The sequence below is a fragment of the Talpa occidentalis genome, unplaced genomic scaffold (genome assembly GCF_014898055.3).
Source record: "Talpa occidentalis isolate TD23 unplaced genomic scaffold, MPIMG_talOcc4v2.1 talOcc4.11, whole genome shotgun sequence".
NCBI classification, from domain to species: Eukaryota; Metazoa; Chordata; class Mammalia; order Eulipotyphla; family Talpidae; genus Talpa; species Talpa occidentalis.
In genome coordinates, this window is record NW_023601104.1 from 42492058 (window position 1) to 42511141 (window position 19084).

General features: G+C 57.1%; 1 protein-coding gene and 1 non-coding gene across 2 annotated transcripts; one reads left to right on the top strand and one right to left on the bottom strand.

The window, feature by feature from the left end:
• Nucleotides 1-5599: 5599 nt before the first annotated feature.
• Nucleotides 5600-11808, top strand: LOC119238087 (translation initiation factor IF-2-like). Its single transcript, XM_037501829.2, has 4 exons — nucleotides 5600-6123; nucleotides 6569-6680; nucleotides 6906-6957; nucleotides 11304-11808. Exons 1-4 carry the CDS (start codon nucleotides 5600-5602, stop codon nucleotides 11507-11509), a joined length of 894 nt encoding a protein of 297 aa, XP_037357726.1. The 3' UTR covers nucleotides 11510-11808.
• A 4726-nt stretch (nucleotides 11809-16534) lies between these two features.
• On the bottom strand, nucleotides 16535-16698 carry LOC119239604 (U1 spliceosomal RNA). Its single transcript, XR_005123886.1, has one exon. It is a non-coding gene; the product is annotated as a U1 spliceosomal RNA (small nuclear RNA).
• Nucleotides 16699-19084: the final 2386 nt, after the last annotated feature.

Below are 19084 nucleotides of genomic sequence, written 5' to 3' on the forward strand. Positions count from 1 at the left end.
AACTTTAAAGCTCCCCAAAATTGGCACTTTAGCTTCAAAACTTCAAGAGCAGCCCCATGTGCTAGGGGGGCACCAGCTCCAATTCAAGGTGATCCAAACTGAGATCATTGAGGGAATGCCCCCATAAGCAAACCTGGGGCTCACCCAACTACAGTCAGGAGTGTCCAATGCCCCAGGAGTAACAGGTACTGGGCACCAGCCCAACTCACCTAAGAGCTCCTCACACAAAAGGGGCACCAAGGCCATGACCAGTTGTAAGACCATGGAGAACACACATGCTCATCACTTCAACAAGCAACAGTTTAGTGATCACATACTGTCCAGTCTCAGCCACGGATACACAAGCATTTTCGAAGGCATCCGAGGACTCCCACAGGCTGTGTACCAGGGGACAGGCACGTTAGTTGAGAAAGTAGTACTGGAATAAACCAGACTTCCAAGGGCGAGGCACATCGTCGGAAAACCCAAACAGCAGCCGGGAACGCCGGGCCCGGATAGGTGACCCCACAAAGCTTGCACCACCCCACGCACACGGTTCGGACAACGCCCAACCCTGGCGTTTTCGTGGCCACCACCTATGGGGAGCGGGGAGCGAGCCGCCCCACGAGACACTTCTATCTACGTCCACACACTACTGTGGGGCACCAGCTCCAGGGGGCAGGAATGCGCATAAGGAATGCATCGGGAGCACTGCCCGCAAGGAGCTTTCTGTGAGCAAGGGCACAGCGCCCCAGAACACACAGAAATTGTTCTTGGAAAACCGCGTGCATCACAGCGACGTGCGGGCCGGGATGCAGGATCTCTGGAGATGCTTGTCTTCTCGCTACCCCACCTTCGCGGCACAGCGCCCATCGGCTCCAGGAAGCCAGCGCCCCACACTGGCTGCGCTATTGCGGGAACATGGCCCCACACTGGCGGCGCATTAGCGTGGGGTTTGGCGTGAGACGAGAGCTCAGACCCCATCGGGCCCCGCCCCAAACAGTGAGGGGATGACCCTCCAGAATCAGCAGGAATTGGGCTGCGCAGCCATCAGAAAAACAGCCGATAAGTAGGATCCTGAATATGGATCGTTCACTAGGGGACGACGGTCCCCCACTCGTCGGGCATCCGGGCGTGAAGGCAGGCCATGGAAAAAGTCACTACTAGCGTGGACGACACAAGTGCACCCCGGAACCAACAAGCTGGGTTTTGGAAAGCCTCAAGAAACTTTCGGCCCGTGCGGCAGCGCGCCCAGTGAGCCGAGACCTGCGAAGCAATATGTCGTTGCAGCTGCTCGGAACCGCTCTCTTCAAGAAAAACTGATTATTGCTTTTTTTTAAGGGCGCCATTTCGCTTGGACGGACGTGGTCTGTTCCCGCAGACCACTGGCAGGAGCGCCCGCGTGAAACCAGTAAGACCACAAACTTGCTCGCGCTGGCGGGGGCACTCGGGGCCCCGGGGGCCCGGCGCACGGAAGGTTTTACAAGCGGGGTGGGGGAACGCGCGAGGCTCCGCACAGAAAGAGGAACCACCGATAGTCTGGAGGCAAAAACCGCCGATTTCAGGCCAAAAAAAATCTCGGCGCCCTGGGACGTGGCCAAGCCGTAGGCCCCCGCGGGCCTCTGGAGAGGCGGCCCGGCCCCCGCCCCACAGCACGACCCCTTTCCCTGCGCCCCAGGGCCTCTGGTCGACCTTGGGCGCGGGGCAGTGCGGGGACGGGCGAGACCCCGCTGCGGGGCCATCTAGTTTCGACCGTTCGGGCGGGGACTTCTCCCCGCCGCAGCCCTCCCCGAGCACAGCTCCGGCCCTGCAGGAGACCCCCGTCTTGTGGCTCCGGGATCCGGCCCCGGGCTCGCGGCTCCGCCCCAGGCCCCCTGCTTCATGCGCTGCGCCGACCCCAGTTTGCGGCCCCCGGCCTGGGTCTTTCTGGGGGCTTGGACCCGAAGCTCGCAACTTGCGGGTCCTGCCCCAGACCCCGCGCCCGCAGCTCCGGCGTTCGGCCCCCGCGACAGCGCCCCTCGCACCAGGTTCTCGGCCTCCTCACCTGCGGCTGCTGGCCCGGCTGCGGCTCCAGGTCCCCCAGGCTCGCGGGCCCCGGCCCCTGCCCTGGCCCCGGCCCTTCCGACCTCTGGGCACGGCAGCGGCAGGAGCGGGGCTGGACCATGGTGTTCCATCTCATCCCCTGAGCACCACCGGGGCTCCCTCCCTCGGAGCGGGACGCGGCAGTTGGGCCGACGAAGATGAAGTCCCGGGCGTGGGACAGCCGCTGCCTCCCCCCCTCGGACCCGCCCGGCAGATGTGCGCCCCGCGCTGGGTAGGTCCCCCGGGCTGCGGGGATCTCCCGGCGGGCTGGGTTCCCGGGCGGGCGGGGGTCCCGTCGGGCTGGGCGCCGCAGGCTCCGTGTGGGCTGCGGGGATCTCCGGGCGGGCTGGGTTCCCGGGCCGGCGGGGGTCCCGTCGGGCTGGGCGCCGCAGGCTCCGTGTGGGCTGCGGGGATCTCTGGGCGGGCTGGGTTCCCGGCGGACTGGGCGCCCCAGGCTCTGTGTGGGCTGCGGGGATCTCCGGGCGGGCTGGGTTCCCGGGCCGGCGGGGGTCCCGTCGGGCTGGGCGCCGCAGGCTCCGTGTGGACTGCGGGGATCTCTGGGCGGGCTGGGTTCCCGGCGGGCTGGGCGCACCAGGCTCCGGGTGGGCTGCGGGGATCTCCGGGCGGGCTGGGCGCCGCAGGCTCCGGGTGGGCTGCGGGGATCTCCGGGCGGGCAGGGGTCCCGGCGGGCTGGGCGCCCCAGACCCCGGGTAGGCTGAGGGGTTTACTGGGTGGCCTGGGCACCACGGGAGGGCTGGGGGTTCCGGGCGATCTGGGCGACCCAGGCGGTTGGGGGGTTCCGGGCTCCTAGCGGGACCTGGGCGGGCTGGGGGTCCCGGCGGGCCGCGGGAGGAGGCGCAGACCCCGCGGTGAGCTGGTCGACCAGTGGAGCGCGCAGCCCCTGCCTCCCCGGGCGAGCACGCTGACCGCCTCCCCCAAGTACCTGCGCTCACAATCTCCCGGCGTCGGACGCCTCGCGCACAGCCCGTCCCACCGGCTCGTCCCGCTCGCGCGCCCCAGCCTCCTGGAACCGTCCTCCGGGCGCCGCAGCCAAATCCGCCCCTTTCACTGGGGGCTTGCGGGCGGCAGGCGCCGTCTACGCGGCCGCCAGGGGGCGCCCACGGGCCCCGCCGCCTGCCTGGCTCCGCCTCGCGCGCGGTTCTGGCGGGTCTGGGCGGCCGCGCTCCTGGGGAGACACCTAGACCCGGCAACCGAGGCGAGGCGGTGGGGTCGGCGCGCGCGCACCAGCACGAGCCACGCAAGGACGCGGGACACGACCCAATGGCCCCGGCCCTGGGAAGCGGGGGCGGAGGCGGCGGGGAGTCCCTTCCCCGTCGGCCGGAATTGGGGAGCGGGTGTCCGGCGCCCGCCTGGGGCTTGGGGGTGCAGGTGTTGCCCCGAGGTCAGGCCTCCAGCCGAGCGGCCCCCGGCAGTGGCTTCGGGCCCTCCACTGGGGTCACTCGGCCTGCGCGGCCCCTTCGCGAGCCTCTGGGGACAGGGCCGCCCTCTGCGCCTGCCGGCGTCCTCTCGGCTCGGCTCGGCTGGGGGATGCCAGGCCCCCCCTCTGATGCCGAACCTCGCAGCTGCGCGCACAGTCCCGGGGTGGCTCCTCTGTGCCCTCCCAGCGGGCTCAGGAGCGGCGGGGGAGGCGCGGCACCGGCGTCGGGAGGGCCCGGGGGTTCCGCGTCACCGAGGGCGGTGACAGGCTGTAAGGGGGAGAAAGGGCGACTGTGGGCCGCCACGTGCCCGTCCGTGTTTGCATTTGTCCGTCGGGTTGACCGGCGCAGACCCGCCGGTGCCGAGGTGAGAAAAACACCCCAGTAAGGAGCTTCATGTGGAAGCCGAAGTGAGGGGCGTCCCGAGAGACGAAAAGTTCGTTCACATATCGGGAGAGGGCGCTGACTTCCTGCGGGGGAGTAAGGGCTTTCCCCACTTACTCATTTCACTCAGGCTCTCGCCTGAGTGAAATCTGCCCCTCGGCATTTCTTGAGCACCCACTGTGTGCGGAGGCAGGGGCGGGGAAATGTGGGCCAGAGGGAGGAGCTGGACTGCGTGGTTATAACCCTGAGCTCCGAGTCTGGGCCCGTTCAGCTGAATAGTCCAGTGCAGCATTTGTTAAGGACCTAGTGTGTACCGAGACTTAGATGGTGTCTGCGGCCCTAGGAGGAAACAACTGTGCGTTGTCTCTCACCTTCCAGGACTCTAGAGTGGATGCTGGGTGAACGGACCTACAGTATGACAATGGCCGGGTGCAGGAAAGAACCAGGATGCTTGGTTTCTGAGTTGGAGGGCCCCCATGGCTAGAGCTGTGAATGCTCACGATTCATCCGTTCACCCCAGGACTCATTCTTCCTAAGGACCCACTGTGTGCTGAAGCCTGGGTGACATCCAGAGTACAGGGGAGATTCAGACTCCACAATTCCTGACCTGCTGGGCACCAGGGCCAGGCCAGGGCTTTCCCCACTTACTCATTTCCCCAGATGTTTTCTGAGGACCTACTGTGTGCCAGGGCCAGTGTGGGTGATGCCAGACCAGAAGCAAAAAGTCCAACAATCCCTGGTTCCTTCGCAGAGCTGAGCTGAGCTAAGTGGCCTCCCGGGTCTGGGCTCTCCTCCTTCAGTTATACACCCGCAGATCCCTTGAGCTTAATTTATTTTCAAATAAATTATGTTTTTCAAACTTTTGGGGATGGAACAAAGAAACCTGAGTATGGACTGGACAAGGATATGAAGAGATTCACTGTTGGGATGATGCTGCAGCTGTTTAGGAGCTGATTTTGCTTAGACATGAAAGCGAAGGTATTACCAGTAAAGCGAGGTCAGATAAATTTAGAAATGTACAGGCATTTTCATAACCTATTGCAAAAGCAGTTATCTATTATAAAGCCTAGTAAACTCTTCTTTTTCTTGGTGGTGTTTAAAACTTAAAAGGTATTCGATTAGGCAATACACCACGCTTTATACTTTTCGGTATAATTGGAAAATGTCGTTGGTTTTTTTAAAATGTGGGATTTTTGTGTAGACTTGTTGTCCTAGATACAGGGCAGTTAGTCAGTCGATGTTGTGCCCAGTCTGTGGGCACCTCGGGGAACGCCGTGTGTAGGGTGTAAGAGAATGAACGGAATCCCCAGGGGCCGCCCGTGTGGGGGCACATTCAGGCAAACGAGCGAATATTCACACGAACCCTTGTCTACCGGGAAATAGGACAGAGGTGGCCAGGGGACCACAGACAATGGTGCCTGGGGGCCCTGGGAGGACTCTGGGGGGACGTGGCGCCCCTGGGGGGGACTCGGTTCCTCTGGGGCGGACTTAGTACCTGGTGGGGGCTCAGTTCCCGGGGAGGGGTGGCTGGTTATCTTTTTGATTGCACAAGTTGCCCACTATGGAGACATGACTGGTGAGATATGTTGGGGGTCCTGCTGTGATTATGGTTCCGGGGAGGGAGGGAGGGAGGCTGCGGCGGACCTGCGCCTAGTGGGCCATGCGGTGCTGCGGCAGCTGGGCGCCCCGAAGGTGGCGGCTTTTGGGGGAGTCCTTCGATGCCGCTAAGCCTGGAGCGACGGGCCCCGCCCTTCCCCCGGCCCCCCTCCCCCTCCCCTGCACCCCCCCAACCGCGCCTCCAGGGCTTCTGGACCCCGCGGCCGCGCTGTCTCCGCCCTCCAGCTCCCGGGGGTGCCGGCGCGGCCAGTCTCTCCGCTGCAGAGTCCGGCGGGGCCGCAGCCCGTGCATCCTGCTCCCGGCGGCTCCGCCGCAGTCTCAGTTCCGGACCTGCAGGACAGAAAAGGGAAACCCGAGTCGGTGCCCTTTGTCCTGGGAGCAGCGGCTTCGTGGGGAGCTGGTGGAGCGGGGGCGCACGCAGGACAGCACGGGCCAGGCCGGGACGGGGCGTCTGCGCCGAGAAACGTCTCCCCGGGAGCCCCAGGGTCGCCCGCGGGCCTTCCACTGACGGGAGGAGGCCACTGGCGGGCCGGGGTCGCCCTCGGAGACGGACTGACGGAGACACGAGCGCAGCTGCCGCTGCCGCCCAGACCGAGTCCACTAGTGGGGCCGGAGCCCCGAGCAAGTACGCGGGACCCCCCAGGCTCAGGAGGGCGGGCAGGAGGGGGGTGAGGAGGGCAGGGAAGGGCAGCGGGCACGAGCGGGCGCTCGGCACAGTCACCAAGTCATGTTGGGGGGCGGAGGGACGCAGGGGCCTGATCAACCGCGGCAGCTCGAGCCCCAGACGCGCCAAGGGCAGGCGGGTCGGGCTCCCGGGCCGGGCGGGGCTGCGTCTGGGACCAAGGAGCAGCCGCGCCCTCAGCCGAGCTTTCCGGGGCCAAGGGGGGGGGCGGGGCTTTGGCGGAAATGATGGTGCGTACCTGAGCACAGTGTCTCCTTCCTTTCTGGGGACACTTCCCTGTACCCCCTCCCAGGTGCGTCAGCCACTGTTTCCTGTCCCCCTTTCTTCTGGTGAAGTCCCAGTAGCGCTTTGCTCCCTGAGTCCAGAGCTGTCCCATCTCTGATTCCAGATCCCGCCCGGGCAGAAGCCTCTCGCAGGGGAGCGGCTCCCTTTGGCAGAAGCTGCACAGCCGTGGGGCGGCGAGTCTGAGAACCCGCGGGACCAGGTCATGCTGGATAACGGTGGGAAGGAGAACTAGGTCTGAAGGATTCCTGGGGTGCAGGGTCAGGTCACTGGGAAGGGACACGGAGTGCCCCCCAAGGTAGGACGGCGGGAGATCCGTACAATTGTGGTCTTTATAAAAACCACTTCCTAAGAGAAATGCCCTGTACCTTCCGCCGGCGCCATTTCTCTTTTGCCTGAAAACGCTCATATAAATCCATCCCGTGACTTATTTTCTGTTTCAGGCTAATGAACAGCGCCCGATGTTGACGAAGCTCAGGGTGACCAGGAGTTCGGGTAAGTGACACTCAGATGCCAGAGCTTTAATTACGACGCATCTGTGTTAATAAAAACCATGATCGATGTTGTCATCGCCTCTGAAGATCATCTCATTCGTGGCTCCACCACACCACACAAGTATCTTCTCATTTTGAGCTGGCAACAAAATACTTTATCCCAAAACTACAATGAAATAAAATAAATTGCATACAGGTAGTGAGTCCCCCCTGACATGTTACTTTTTCCTATTATGGAACATTCATAAAACAGCATTTAAAAAACCCACGTTGGTGTTATTTTTTCTAAAAAGACACATTAGATGTGTTTGGGGAAGATGAAGAAAGAATATTCCAGAGATAAATCCTGTTTATCAAGTTATAGAGGACAGTTGTTATAATAAGGACACTTTGGCGCTACCATAAAAGGTTATGTGAGTGTTTTAATGCCGTCTTTCCTGCTACCTGTGGGGTCTCCACTGAATGAGCCAGGGTTTGAGCTCTAGGTGAGATAGAAAGTGAAAGCCACGGTTGAACTATCAACTATGATCTTTGCCAGGACAATGGATTTATACTGACCTGTGACAGCTTGAGCTGGATACGGGAAATCCATTCTATTCTATTCTGTTCAATTCTCCTTTTTCTTTTTGTAAAGGCAAGGAACTAGTCACAGGAAGGAGCTTTCAATTATACAAAATTTTGTTTTATGACATATTCTGGCTCCATTCATTATTCTGTCCTGCTCCTCCTGTAGGTGTAGACAACTTTCAGGACTCTTGCATTTGGAAGCTGGAAGGGCCCAGATTTTGAAGTAGTGTCTTGTTTTCACTGCTTTATTTTTATTTAAAGCTATATACAGCTGTGGATTAAACAGAATACATTTCTAAATTTAAAAATGAAGAAAAAGGGCAAAGGATTTTTATACAGGTTCAGGCTAGAAACCCAAACCCCCTCCCTAAAAAAAAATAGGGTGATCTTGACATTAACTCCCAACGTTGCTGTGTGACTAGCAGGAGGCCATATTTCATCCTAAAATGTTTTTTTTAACTACATGGAATTCTTAAGACTTTTTAAAAATTACTTTTCCCCTGCCAAGGAGCAAGGAGGTAATTTTACCAATGGAGTTTTCATCAGCTCCTGTTACTGGTCCTGATAATGACAGGGAGTTGTGTATATTATAGAAAATGTGAAGAGTAGAATAAAATAGGATGAACAGTATCAACAAGTATTCTTATGACTTAGCATGTTTCCTTCCTAGTTTTTTCCACAATATTTGCAATTGTGAAATAGAATGCCTGTGTAGAAGGTAGGTAGTAGCTTGAGAATTATAAAATGAGCTTTCATTAAATAGGTCAAGGACTGAAAAGTCACATAGGATCTTTGTCCATAAGGAAGCCCCTATATGGCTGTCACTAATTTTTTTCTTTGCTTGTCACTACATATTCTAGGTATGTATCACTGCATGTATCATTAAAATGTGACTTTAATTTTGTGTGATGTTTAATATTTAATCATGTTCTGTTTCTGTCTTGGATGTCACTCAACAGTATGAAGGCAAGACTAGTCCACATTTTGGATGCAGCTAGACTGTTTATTCTCACTGCTGTGTAACAGTCCACTCAATGCTATTGTTTACATTGTGTTCTCACACGTAAGGGGTTAGGAGAGGACGTTTCATTAATATTTTCCTTCTGTGGTGGAATGACTTCATTGCTAGAATTTTCCACTTTCAACATTTAACACTAATATAAAGATTTTCTACATCATTAAAAACTATTTAGTGTTACTGTATCTAGTTTTTACATTTAATTACGTATACAGTGGCTGTTTTTATTTAGTTTCAAATCATTTTACTGTAAATAAAGTGTTAGTGAACATTTTTACACATAAAGATTTATCTGAATTTGAAAACATTTCCTTAGGTCATTTCCAAAATTAAAATTACTATTGCCATTGAAAATATAAGTATTTTAATGCCTCCCCGGGGGCGCAGCGGGTGGAGCGCAGCCCCGGGAAGCTGTCCGTAGCCACTGCAGCGCCGGGTTGATCCCCGCCGGCCTCGGAGCAACCCACATGGTGCGGCAGACCTCTCCTGGCTCCCTGCTGCGCCCCTCAGCAGTGTGTTTCATCAGCCTGCCTGTTTTGTTCCCCGTTCTGTCTCTGGTGAATCCTCTCACGCCCCGCGCATCGGGCCTGTTCCCCGGCTGTTATATAAATAAATAAATCTTAAAAAAAAAAAAAGAAAATGTAAGTATTTTAAATTCAAAGTTCCCTGCAGAAGTGTTGTGAACTTATTTCTCAGGAATAGTGAGGACAGATTTCCTCTCCTGCCATCATTTGTTCTGTCCCGTTTACTGGTGAAGCCTCCCGCCCTCCCCTGTGTCGCGGCGCGGGCCTCACTTGTCTCAGCTCCCGCCATTTCCCAGCGCAGCCAGCGGCGCTTTCAGACCGCCCCCGCCGGTCCTTCATCAGTACTTCGCGGTATTGGCCCTTTAAGTGCGCCCTCGGCAGTTACGTCATCACTCTGCGACTCCCAGGATGCACCAGGCGTAATGTGAGCGGTCACGCCAAGAGCGGCTCGCAGGGGCAAACTAAAGGAGCTAGACAAGCGAGTGTCGCCGCCTTGTGGGCCGGGGTGGTATCGTGGGAAAATCGCAGCAGAAAAGGCAGCCAGACCAGAAGTGGCCGCGCCAAGAGCGGCTCCTGGGGGCGAAATAAAGCGGCGAGATGAGCGAGTGTCTCCGCCTTGTGGACCGGGGTGGTATCGTGGGAAAATCGGGTCCATAAACGCAAGCGGGAGCTGAAGTGGCTGCGCCAAGAGCGGCTCCTGGGGAGCAAAATAAAGTGGCGACAAGAGCGAGTGTCTCCGCCTTGTGGATCGGGGTGGTATCGTGGGAAAATCACAGCCCAAAAGGCAGCCAGACCAGAAGTGGCCGCGCCAAGAGCGGCTCCCCGCGGCAAATTAAAGGGCTGAGAGGAGCGAGTGTCGCCGCCTTGTGGACTGGGGTGGTATCGTGGGAAAATCGAGGCCAGAAACGCGAGCAGGACCAGAAGTGGCCGCGCCAAGAGCGGCTCCCGGCAGCAAACTAAAGGGGCGAGAGGAGCGAGTTTCGCCGCCTTGTGGACAGGGGTGGAATCGTGGGAAAATCGTGGCCACAAACGGCAGCCTCCGGGAGCTGGCTGCGCCAAGAGTGGCTCCTTGGGGGTCGAAATAATGCGGCGGGAAGAGAGTGTCGCCGCCTTGTGGACCGGGGTGGTATCGTGGGAAAATCGAGGCCATAAACGCCAGCTGGACCGGAAGTGGCCGAGCAGACCGGCTCCCTGCAGCGTAATGAAGTCGCGGGTGGAGCGGGTGGCGCCGCCTTGTGGCCCGGAGGGATAATGTAGGGGAAACGCAGAATGATGATGGCAGTGGGACGGGTAAGGTAAAGCGCCAGGAGGGGTGAGAAAGGTGGAGAGAAAGGCGGGAAACGGGAGGAGGAACGAGGTAAAAGGGCCAAGCTCGGAATAATGTATGGGCTGGACTCTGAATAAAATGCAGAGAAGTGTTTCAGGGAATAGAAAGGGCGGTGAGGACCATGTGAAAATAACGGGGGAGGGCGCCGCCTGGTGGCCATCAGTAGTGAGACAGCAAATCCTTGACAAATGGCCAAAAGGGGAGAAAAGGCCCAGGTGGCCAAGCTTGGGTACCACGAGGGGTCCTGTGGGGCAGAGTCCATTGACGGTGTGGAGAACAGCCATGACAGCCCACGGGGAAGGGGCAGGCCCAGTGCAGAGGCAAGAGCAGCAGAGTGTGGTGGGAATTTGTGTCCAGAGCCTTGAAGAGGAAAACTGGATAGGCTAAAATGTTAGTGAGACTAGGAAATGTGTCCTAACTATTCCTGAGAAATAAGTTCACAACCCCTCTGCAGGGAGCTTTGAATTTAAAATACTTACATTTTCAATGGAAATAATAATTTTATTTTTGGAAATGACCTAAGGAAATGTTTTCAAATTCAGATAAAAATCTTTATGTGTAAAAATGTTTACCAACACTTTACAGTAAAATGATTTGAAACTATCTAAATAAAAAACCCCAATATATACAAAATTAAATGTAAAAACTAGATCGACACAGTAACACTGAATAGTTTTTAATGATGAGGAAACGAGTTATATTGCAATGTTAAATGATGAAGTAGCACTGACGAGAGTGCTTACACTGCAGGGAAGTAAATTCTGGGCCTGCAAGTAATACAGATTTCTCAAAGGCGTGATAGTTCAGTACAGAATGAGTAAATAAAACATGAAATTTCTGTGACTACCCGGAGATGATCCTTATTCCTGCTCCCAGCATCTCCTCCTGCTCTTGTCCTGTGTCTTCAAAAGATGCTGCTCCTCTAACAGAAGTGGACCTGACTGTCGGGATCAGCTTGGTCTCCATCGCCTGCTGTCCTGCTGGGGAGCATGGGGGCTGCTGTTTGCTGATGCTGCTGGTCACAGGCGCAGGAGCCTCAGAGGCTGCATCTAGAAAAAGAGTGTGGGAGCGCATGTGTGTGTGTGTGTCTGTAGGTAAATCCTGTGGTGGTTGGTAGCAAGTACTGAGAGAATGACAATATTGTCAAAGATGTATTCTTGATTAAAATTTTGATGATAAATGGCTTACACTGAATGTTAGGCAAATAATTATTGAATAAGAAAAACCCATGTAAGAATGGTCAAATACACCAAAGCATCTCTGTGTATAGGCAATTGCATTTGATAAAATATGTGTTCAATGAGTAATCCATTTTAAATTTTGGAAACTCCCTCTGCAGCGCCGGTTCGATCCCCGGCTGCTCCCCGGCCACCAGAGGAGGGTCCTGTATGGCGCACAGACCTCCCCTGCCGCCCGCTGCTCCCCTCAGCAGTGTACTTCGGTCCTTCTGCCTGCTCTGCTCCCCGCTCTGGCTCTGGTGAATTCTCTCACCCTCCCGCTCTTCTGACTGTACCCAGTGCTTGTATGTATAAATAAATAAATAAATCTTTAAAAAAAAGTTGCTGGTTTGCAATTAAAAAAAAAACTCTAGGAAACAGCGAAATATAGTACACTATGTACATGAAACAAATGTAGCAATTCATTCTGAATAGTTTTAAATGAGTTAGAAAATACTTGTATTATGTTAAATGAAGGAGGAAAGATAGATTGTAGGCATAGCATTATTCCAGATATAAAATGAACATAATAGGATTGATTTAAATTTTAAATACCAGACAAAATGGAAAATCATGTGTTCGGTATGCATTTAGTGATACACACTTAGGTGATGAACTGTCATGAAGGGCAAGGGAAATAATTATGACAGCCACATATTCCTGCTTACTTGGGGAGGAAGATTATGGTACAGTGTGGTCTTAGGATTCTTCACCCAGTTAATGGGAGTTCATTTTGTAATTCTAAATTTTCACCTGTATAGTCTCTGCCCTTACTGTAAACACGGGTATTATAGTTCATAGTTCAAAATATTGGAAATTATGAGTAAGTAAGCTAATTCTTAAAATTATCTATTTTTAAAAGATGTATTTATTTTTATGCAAACAAGAACTGGGGTCTAGGGCAGAGGTGCAGGAGGTGAGAGGATTCACCAGAGACAGAGTGGGGAGCAGAACTGGCAGATGGACTGAAATCCACGGCTGAGGAGGGCAGCAGGGAGACGGGGAGGTCTGCTGTGCCCTGTGGGCTGCTCCTGGCCCGTGGGGGGTGGGGGGGGGCGACTCGTGCTGCATGGGCTGGCCAGAGCTGGGGATCTCCATCTGCATCCCCCTGCCCCCACCCCCGGAGGCCCATGTCAAGACCTGAAATGGTCCCCAGTTCTCACGGGGAAGCTGAGCACGACCTGAGCTGCAGGAGAGACATGGCCGCCATGGGGATCACGATGGAGAGACCGAGCTCAGGACAGCGTCCTCCTGCCCCCGGGATGGAGCGGGGGCCGCTGACTCCCAGCTCCCCCCAGCGCGGGCAGCGGGTGCCGGCCCCGGCCAGAGCCTCTGCCCAACTGCCCTCAGCAGAGGCAGCGCCGCTCAAGGCCCCGCCCTGCCCGCGACCCTGAGACTCCAAGGGGGGCTCCAAGCAGAGAGGGGGGGCCCGCCCGCTGATGTCCAGCTGCTGCATCTCCAGGACTCCCCAAACCTCCTAGCACCCCCTGGCCCTGGCCACACGAGCCGGGGGGTAGAGGGACACCTGCACCCTCCGCTCGCACTCACACCCCCAGGGTCAGGCTGTGCCCCGAAGACGCCCTGGGCGGAGGGGCGAGGTCACTCAGGGAGGACACCCCCTGTAGCCACAGACAAGCGATGACCGCCCCTGCCAAAATCTCAAAATAGGCCTGCACGCAAGCCCTGGGCAACCCGCATCACTGAAGGGGAAGAGGCCTCACCTGGCCCAGAAGCGCTGAGAAGCCCCAGGCTCCGCCCCAGGTGAGCCAGAGCCACCCACCCGACTGCGCAGGCGCAAGTGACATCTTCAGAACCGCCGGTAGGGGGCGCCCCCCTGGGGGGGGCCGGGGTCCTCCACCCCCATTCCCGGGACCTTATCTCCAGCGGCGATGCTCTGGTTGTTCCCCTTCGCTCCTTGCTCCCTACTGCAGCCTTTATTATCTCAGCCCCCAGCCTCAGGTGCCCGCGCGAGCACGCCCACCCCTTCCCCGGGCGCTCACCCGCAGGCCGCCGAGGCGAAGCCCACACTCCCAAGGCCCCCAGTTTTCCCAGCTGCAGGTTGCCACAAAGGCGTTCGGCGCAAACCCCAAAAGGAAGCAGCTTCCCGTAGCCCTCCTTCCACCCCGCCATTTGCTGTCTCTGGACGGTCCCCACCTGGCTTCTCTTGGCCACGGGACCCTGCGGCCGTGGCCCGCACAGCCGAGCGGCGCAACCGAGCACCACATCACCGCAGCCGCAGCGGAGACCGTCCTTCAGACAGGGCGCCCCCGAGGGCGGAACGAGGCGCCCGGGTGCGGGCCCCGCCCATGGTCGCTCCCGACCGCCCCCACAGCCCCGCTCCCCGCAGGGGAACCGCCGCTCAGTCTGGGCGCCTCGGCGGTCCCGTGCAGGGGCGCCCGGCTCCAGCCTCTCGGGGCTGCGGGCTCAGCGCCAGCCACACCCCAAACCCCACCCCCAGCTGCGCGCACTCTGAGGTCTGAGACACTCAGCTCTCTTGGGGTGACCGCGCAGCCCCAGGGGTGCTCACTGCCGTCCCCGCCGCTCCAGGTCTCGTCACCCCGCAGCGGGCGGCCCCCGCGCCAGGCCCTGGAGACCAGCTCCCCGCGGGCGCCCCACAGGCCACGTCCCCCGCCGCCCCGGAGGCTCCTCCGCCCTCACCCTCAGGCTCCAGCCCCGGGCCTCGCCCACAGGTGCCGCGAGGAGGCGCAGCTGCTCCGGGAGCCCCGCGGCTCGCGCCCCACGGGCAGGGCTCCGGCCTCGGCGCCCGCCTTGGCTGCTCTGGGCGGCTTTTTGAGACTCTCCCGCCTGCTGCGGAAACCGTCCCCCCGCCCCACGCCGCTTAAGGCACCCCGACTCTCCTCTCCGGGGGCACAGTGGGGCCCCTCGCTCCCCCTGTCCCCGGCGCCATGAGAAGGCGCCCCCCGCCCCGTCCCGAGCCTCTGGCGTGGCCGCGAGCCCCCGCCCTCCGTGGGGTGCGCCGGGGAGCGGGTGGGTCCCCGCCGGCAGCTCCCTCCCTCCCCGCAGGCCTCCTCCGGCAGCTCCCGGGCCGCGTCCGCCTTCTGGGGGCCCGCGGCGCCTCCAGGGTCGTCCCCTCCCCACGGGCAGAGCTTGGGGGACGCTCACCCCAGCCCTGCTCTGAGCCGGGCTAAGTCCGTCCGCGGCGCCCCCGGCGGGTGCACCGTCCCACGTGGCGCCGGGTCCGGGGGCCGCAGAGAGGAGCCGCGCCCCTCGCTCCTGCCCGAGGCCTTGGGAGGCCGCGTGCCCGTCTGCGCCGGGTCCTGCCGCCCGGGCCGGCCGTGGGGCGGCTGCGGGGCCGGCTCCGGGGGCTCCGGGCACACGGGCAGAGGGTCCTGGGGCTCCCGGGGGCTGGCTTGGGACTTTCGCGTTCTCCCCGACAGCGCAGCTCGGCGCCCGGGGGCACGGCGGGCAGGAGGCCCGGGGAGAGGCTCCCGGCCCCTGCGAATCCAGACTTTCGGGGCGGGCCGGGGGCGGAGGGGCCGGGATCCGGGGTGAGGTGAGGTGGGGGCTGCAGGGCGGGAGGGCGGAGGTGGAGGGGCCGGGATCCGGGGTGAGGAGGGGGACCGCAGGGCGGGCAGACCCCGGGGCATCTGGACTCTCCTGGGCTCTCGCTGGCGTTCCCGCGAAGTCGGGTTCCCTCTCGCTGCTGCAGGGCAGGAGCCCGCCGGCTCGCGGAGTCGCCCCCTTATATGCGCCGCCCTGCGCCCCAGGTGTGCGCCCTCCAGGCCCCAGCGCCTGCCGCGCTCCAGGCCCAGGTGATGCCGCAGAGGCCCCGGCGCCCGAGCCTGAGCGGCTGTCTGGAAGCCACAGACCCTGGCTCTGGCCCTGAGCCCCCCACCGTGCGTGCCCTGGATCTGCTGGGGGCCGCCCCGCAAAGGATCGCAGTGTCTTGTGTTTTTCGGGAGAGACCTTGAGAAATTAACTGACTTAACAGTGACTTGAAATGCACAGAAACTTTCAGGGCAGCTCAAGTGCTCTCTGTCTTATGCTGAGATTCCTGCTTTACCGTATATTTAACTTCACATGAAACATTCCATGTGTTTTCATCACAACATTCCGTTTTGTAGTTAAGCAAAATATTCCAGGGATCTAGCACATCACCCCCCAAAATAAATCATCTTGGTTCCCATCATCTTGGTTCCCATGTTAGAATCCATTTCAAGTGTCACCGCCTGCTCCAACTGGGTGAGATCATCTTCTTCCATTTGATCGACTTTTCTCTTTGGCAGCTGTTCCTGACGCTGCTTCTCGTTTTCACAACCATGAGGGGTTTAGTGTGTGCTCCAGCCTGCACTGTGGGGTGGCTTTTCTTTTTTCAAAGATTTATTTATTTATGCATACAAGAACTGGGGTACAGGCCAGAGGTCTGGGGTTTCTGAGAGGATTCACCACAGAGTGGGGAGCAGAAGAGGCAGATTGACTGAAATACACGTCCAGGAATCGAACTTGTGCTATTGTGGCTGCAGACAGCTCCACAGTGTGCGACTTAACCCCTTGTGCCACCAGGGAGGGCCAATAAATCAATCTTTAAAAATAAAAAATTTAACAGTATGCTGTAACCCGAGCTCCAGAGTCTTCAATGGGCGTATTGTTTACTGGGCATGTTGTTGAAACACTGATTGTGAATCACGAATCCTGCAAAAAATGAGAAACCTAGAGAACAGTATCCTTAAAACTTTGCGGAGGTTGCTTCTTTCAGCGACCACACTTCAAACACCGCTAAACAAAAACAACGTGACGCAATTTAGGAAACACAAGTGCAGAAAGTATTTTACAGTTTCATGAGAATCCCACCCGCCCTGAAAAAGACAGCCAGGACCTTAAGATGGAAAGAGCCATAATCAACACAACTGAAAACAGTAAAAGTAAAACCGCAGACCGAAACTCTTACTTTAGTCACAGATAACCGGGGGAGAGCGCGAACGCAGTCCCCCACTACCACAAATTATGCAGTCGAGTTTCCCACATTTGGGGAAATCGCAGGGGTCAGCACACCCGGAGTGCAATGGATGAGCCTCGCCCTGGGAAAACCACCTTCGTGATCATGGTGTCTCCCCTGCCAGGTAAGTATGAGCTGCTCGCCGCGCCGACACCCGCAGCCCGCCCCTCGCCTCGCTCTTCACACACGGTCGCTCGCCTCTCGCCGCCCGCTCGCCCCGACGCCCGCGTCGGCCCTCGCCCCGACCTCGCCCCGACCGCGCCCGGCCCGAAAGCGCTCGGGGGGCACGGGCGCCCCCACACCAGCTCGCGCAGGGCCCAGCGCAGCAGGCCCAGCCTCCTCCGCGCGCTGCTCATCTACATACGCCACGCCCCACATGCGCGTGGTCGGGGTGCTTTCCACAACGGTGCTAGGAAAGTGGAGAGTACCCGGGGCGCAGCGGTTGAGCGCTGGGCTGCGAAGCTGCCCGCTGCTTCTTTAGTGACGGTTCGATCCCACATGGCGCGCAGACCTCTCCTGCCGCCCGCTGCTCCCCTCAGCAGTGTCCTTCGGTCCTTCTGCCTGCTCTGCTCCCCGCTCTGGCTCTGGTGAATTCTCTCACCCTCCCGCGCTTCTGACTGTACCCTGTGCGTGTATTAAAAAATAATAATAATAAGTAGAGAGTACCCAGGCGAAGTCCTGGACTCTCCCAACTAAAATTGAACGTTAGGGGCCTCCCTGGTGGCTAAAGGGGTTAAGACGCAGCACTATGAAGGCACCTGCAGCCACCTGATCCCTGGGGCCAGGGAGCAGCCCACATGGCGCAGCTCTCTCCCCTGCTGCTCCCCTCAGCGATGTATCTCCGTCAATCGCCAGTTCTCTTCCCCAGTCTGTCTCTGGCCTGTACCCCAGTTCTTGTATGCATAAATAAATAAATCTTTAAAAAAAAATAAAATTAGATTGAAGGGCCTCCTGGGTAGCACAAGGGGTAAAGACGGGGCACTATGAAGCAGTCGGTACCCTCTGCAGCACAAGTTGAATCCCGGCCAGGCATCTACCCACATGGAGCAACAGACCTCTCCTGTCTCGCCCACTGCTCCCCTCAGCAGTGTATTTCAGTCAGTCCATCTGTTCTGCTCCCCGCTCTATCGCTGGTGAATCCTCTCACCTCCCCCCTCACCTCTGCCCTGTACCCCAGTTCTTGTATGCATAAATAAATATTTAAAATTAAAAAATAAAATTAGATTGTAGAGTTTGTTTTTCTTGCAGTTTATTGCTAACCTTTCCCCATTGAAAAATCACAGTTTTTCCGGCTAGTCATCTCTCTGAGTGCGTTTCTCATTTGTTTACATTTTCTTTGCCCATGTGGGCTCCGGAAGGTTAGTCAGGTTTGGTAGACAGTATGTTTTTCTAGACATGCCGTGTTCCCTATGCTGTCAAGTGGGAAGAAGTGCAGGAGCATGCGCAGTATGCAGTCTTTCGGGAAATCAAGAAAATACACAAGCTCTTCGTTTTTTTAAACATTTATTTATTTATGCATACAAGAATTGGGGTACAGGCTGAGACACAGGGCAAGCTAGGATTATTAGGCAGTTTTAGGGACAGTGCAGGAGGGGACCTCTGAAGAATTTAGGGAGGCTTCAGAGATAAGGACAACCAAGGAAAAGTAACCAATTCCACTGGGAAAAACAAACATCCTAGGACCATTGTTAACAATAAGGGAAAAACAAACATCCTAGGATCACGGACAATGTTGTTAAGGATGGCCCTGGTTTTCTTCAGATGATAAGATAAAGTGTAGAGATGCTCACTTGGAGGACTAGACCATAAAGTAAAGCGATAAGCATAACAAATGGGGAAGAAAAAAACTGTTAGATAAGGAATGTGAAATTCCCCCACTTAGTACCCTCTGGGAGTTAGCCAATCAGGAAGAGAGACTGAAATTTTAACATAATGAGAGAGAGAAAGTATATATTCCTAAAGTAATATCCCCTATGGGCTCATCTCGGCCCCTCCCAGGTAACTTATACCTGGGAGTCTTTCTTCTTTGTCTCTTTTCCTCCTAAATAAAACTCTCCTTCAAAGACAAGATTTGTCTCTCTCTGCTTACTTACTCCAAAAAATCTGTGAATTCCTTTCTACAGTTTCGCAAGACAAGAACTCGTGGTAAAGCGGCAGCAGTTGTTACACACGCCGGCATCAAGGCCAAAGGTGTGGGGGGTGAGAGGATTCACCAGAGACAGAGTGGGGAACAGAACAGGCAGACTGACTGAAATACACTGCTGAGGGGAGCAGCAGGGGAGTCAGGAGAGATCTGCTGTGCCATGTGGGTTGCTCCCTGGTCGGCCAGGGATCGAACCTTTGCTGCAGAGGCTGAGGATTGCTTCATGGGTTGCATCGTAACCCCTTGCGCCACAAGGGAGGCCCTAAACCATTACGTTTTGAACTAGGTTCTCCATCAAAATTTTAGATCTCCATCTCAAAAATTTTAGATCTCCATCTCAAAAATTGTTTCTTTTTTAATTAGAATTTATCTAGG

Excerpts from the sequence above, each read along its gene's own strand:
- LOC119238087 (XM_037501829.2), top strand. The coding sequence starts at position 5,600 with ATGCCGCTAAGCCTGGAGCGACGGGCCCCGCCCTTCCCCCGGCCCCCC. Across the intron at positions 6,124-6,568 it reads GGGGCCGGAGCCCCGAGCAA|ATCCCGCCCGGGCAGAAGCC; the intron begins GTACGCGGGACC and ends CTCTGATTCCAG. Across the intron at positions 6,958-11,303 it reads CAGGGTGACCAGGAGTTCGG|ATGCTGCTCCTCTAACAGAA; the intron begins GTAAGTGACACT and ends TGTCTTCAAAAG.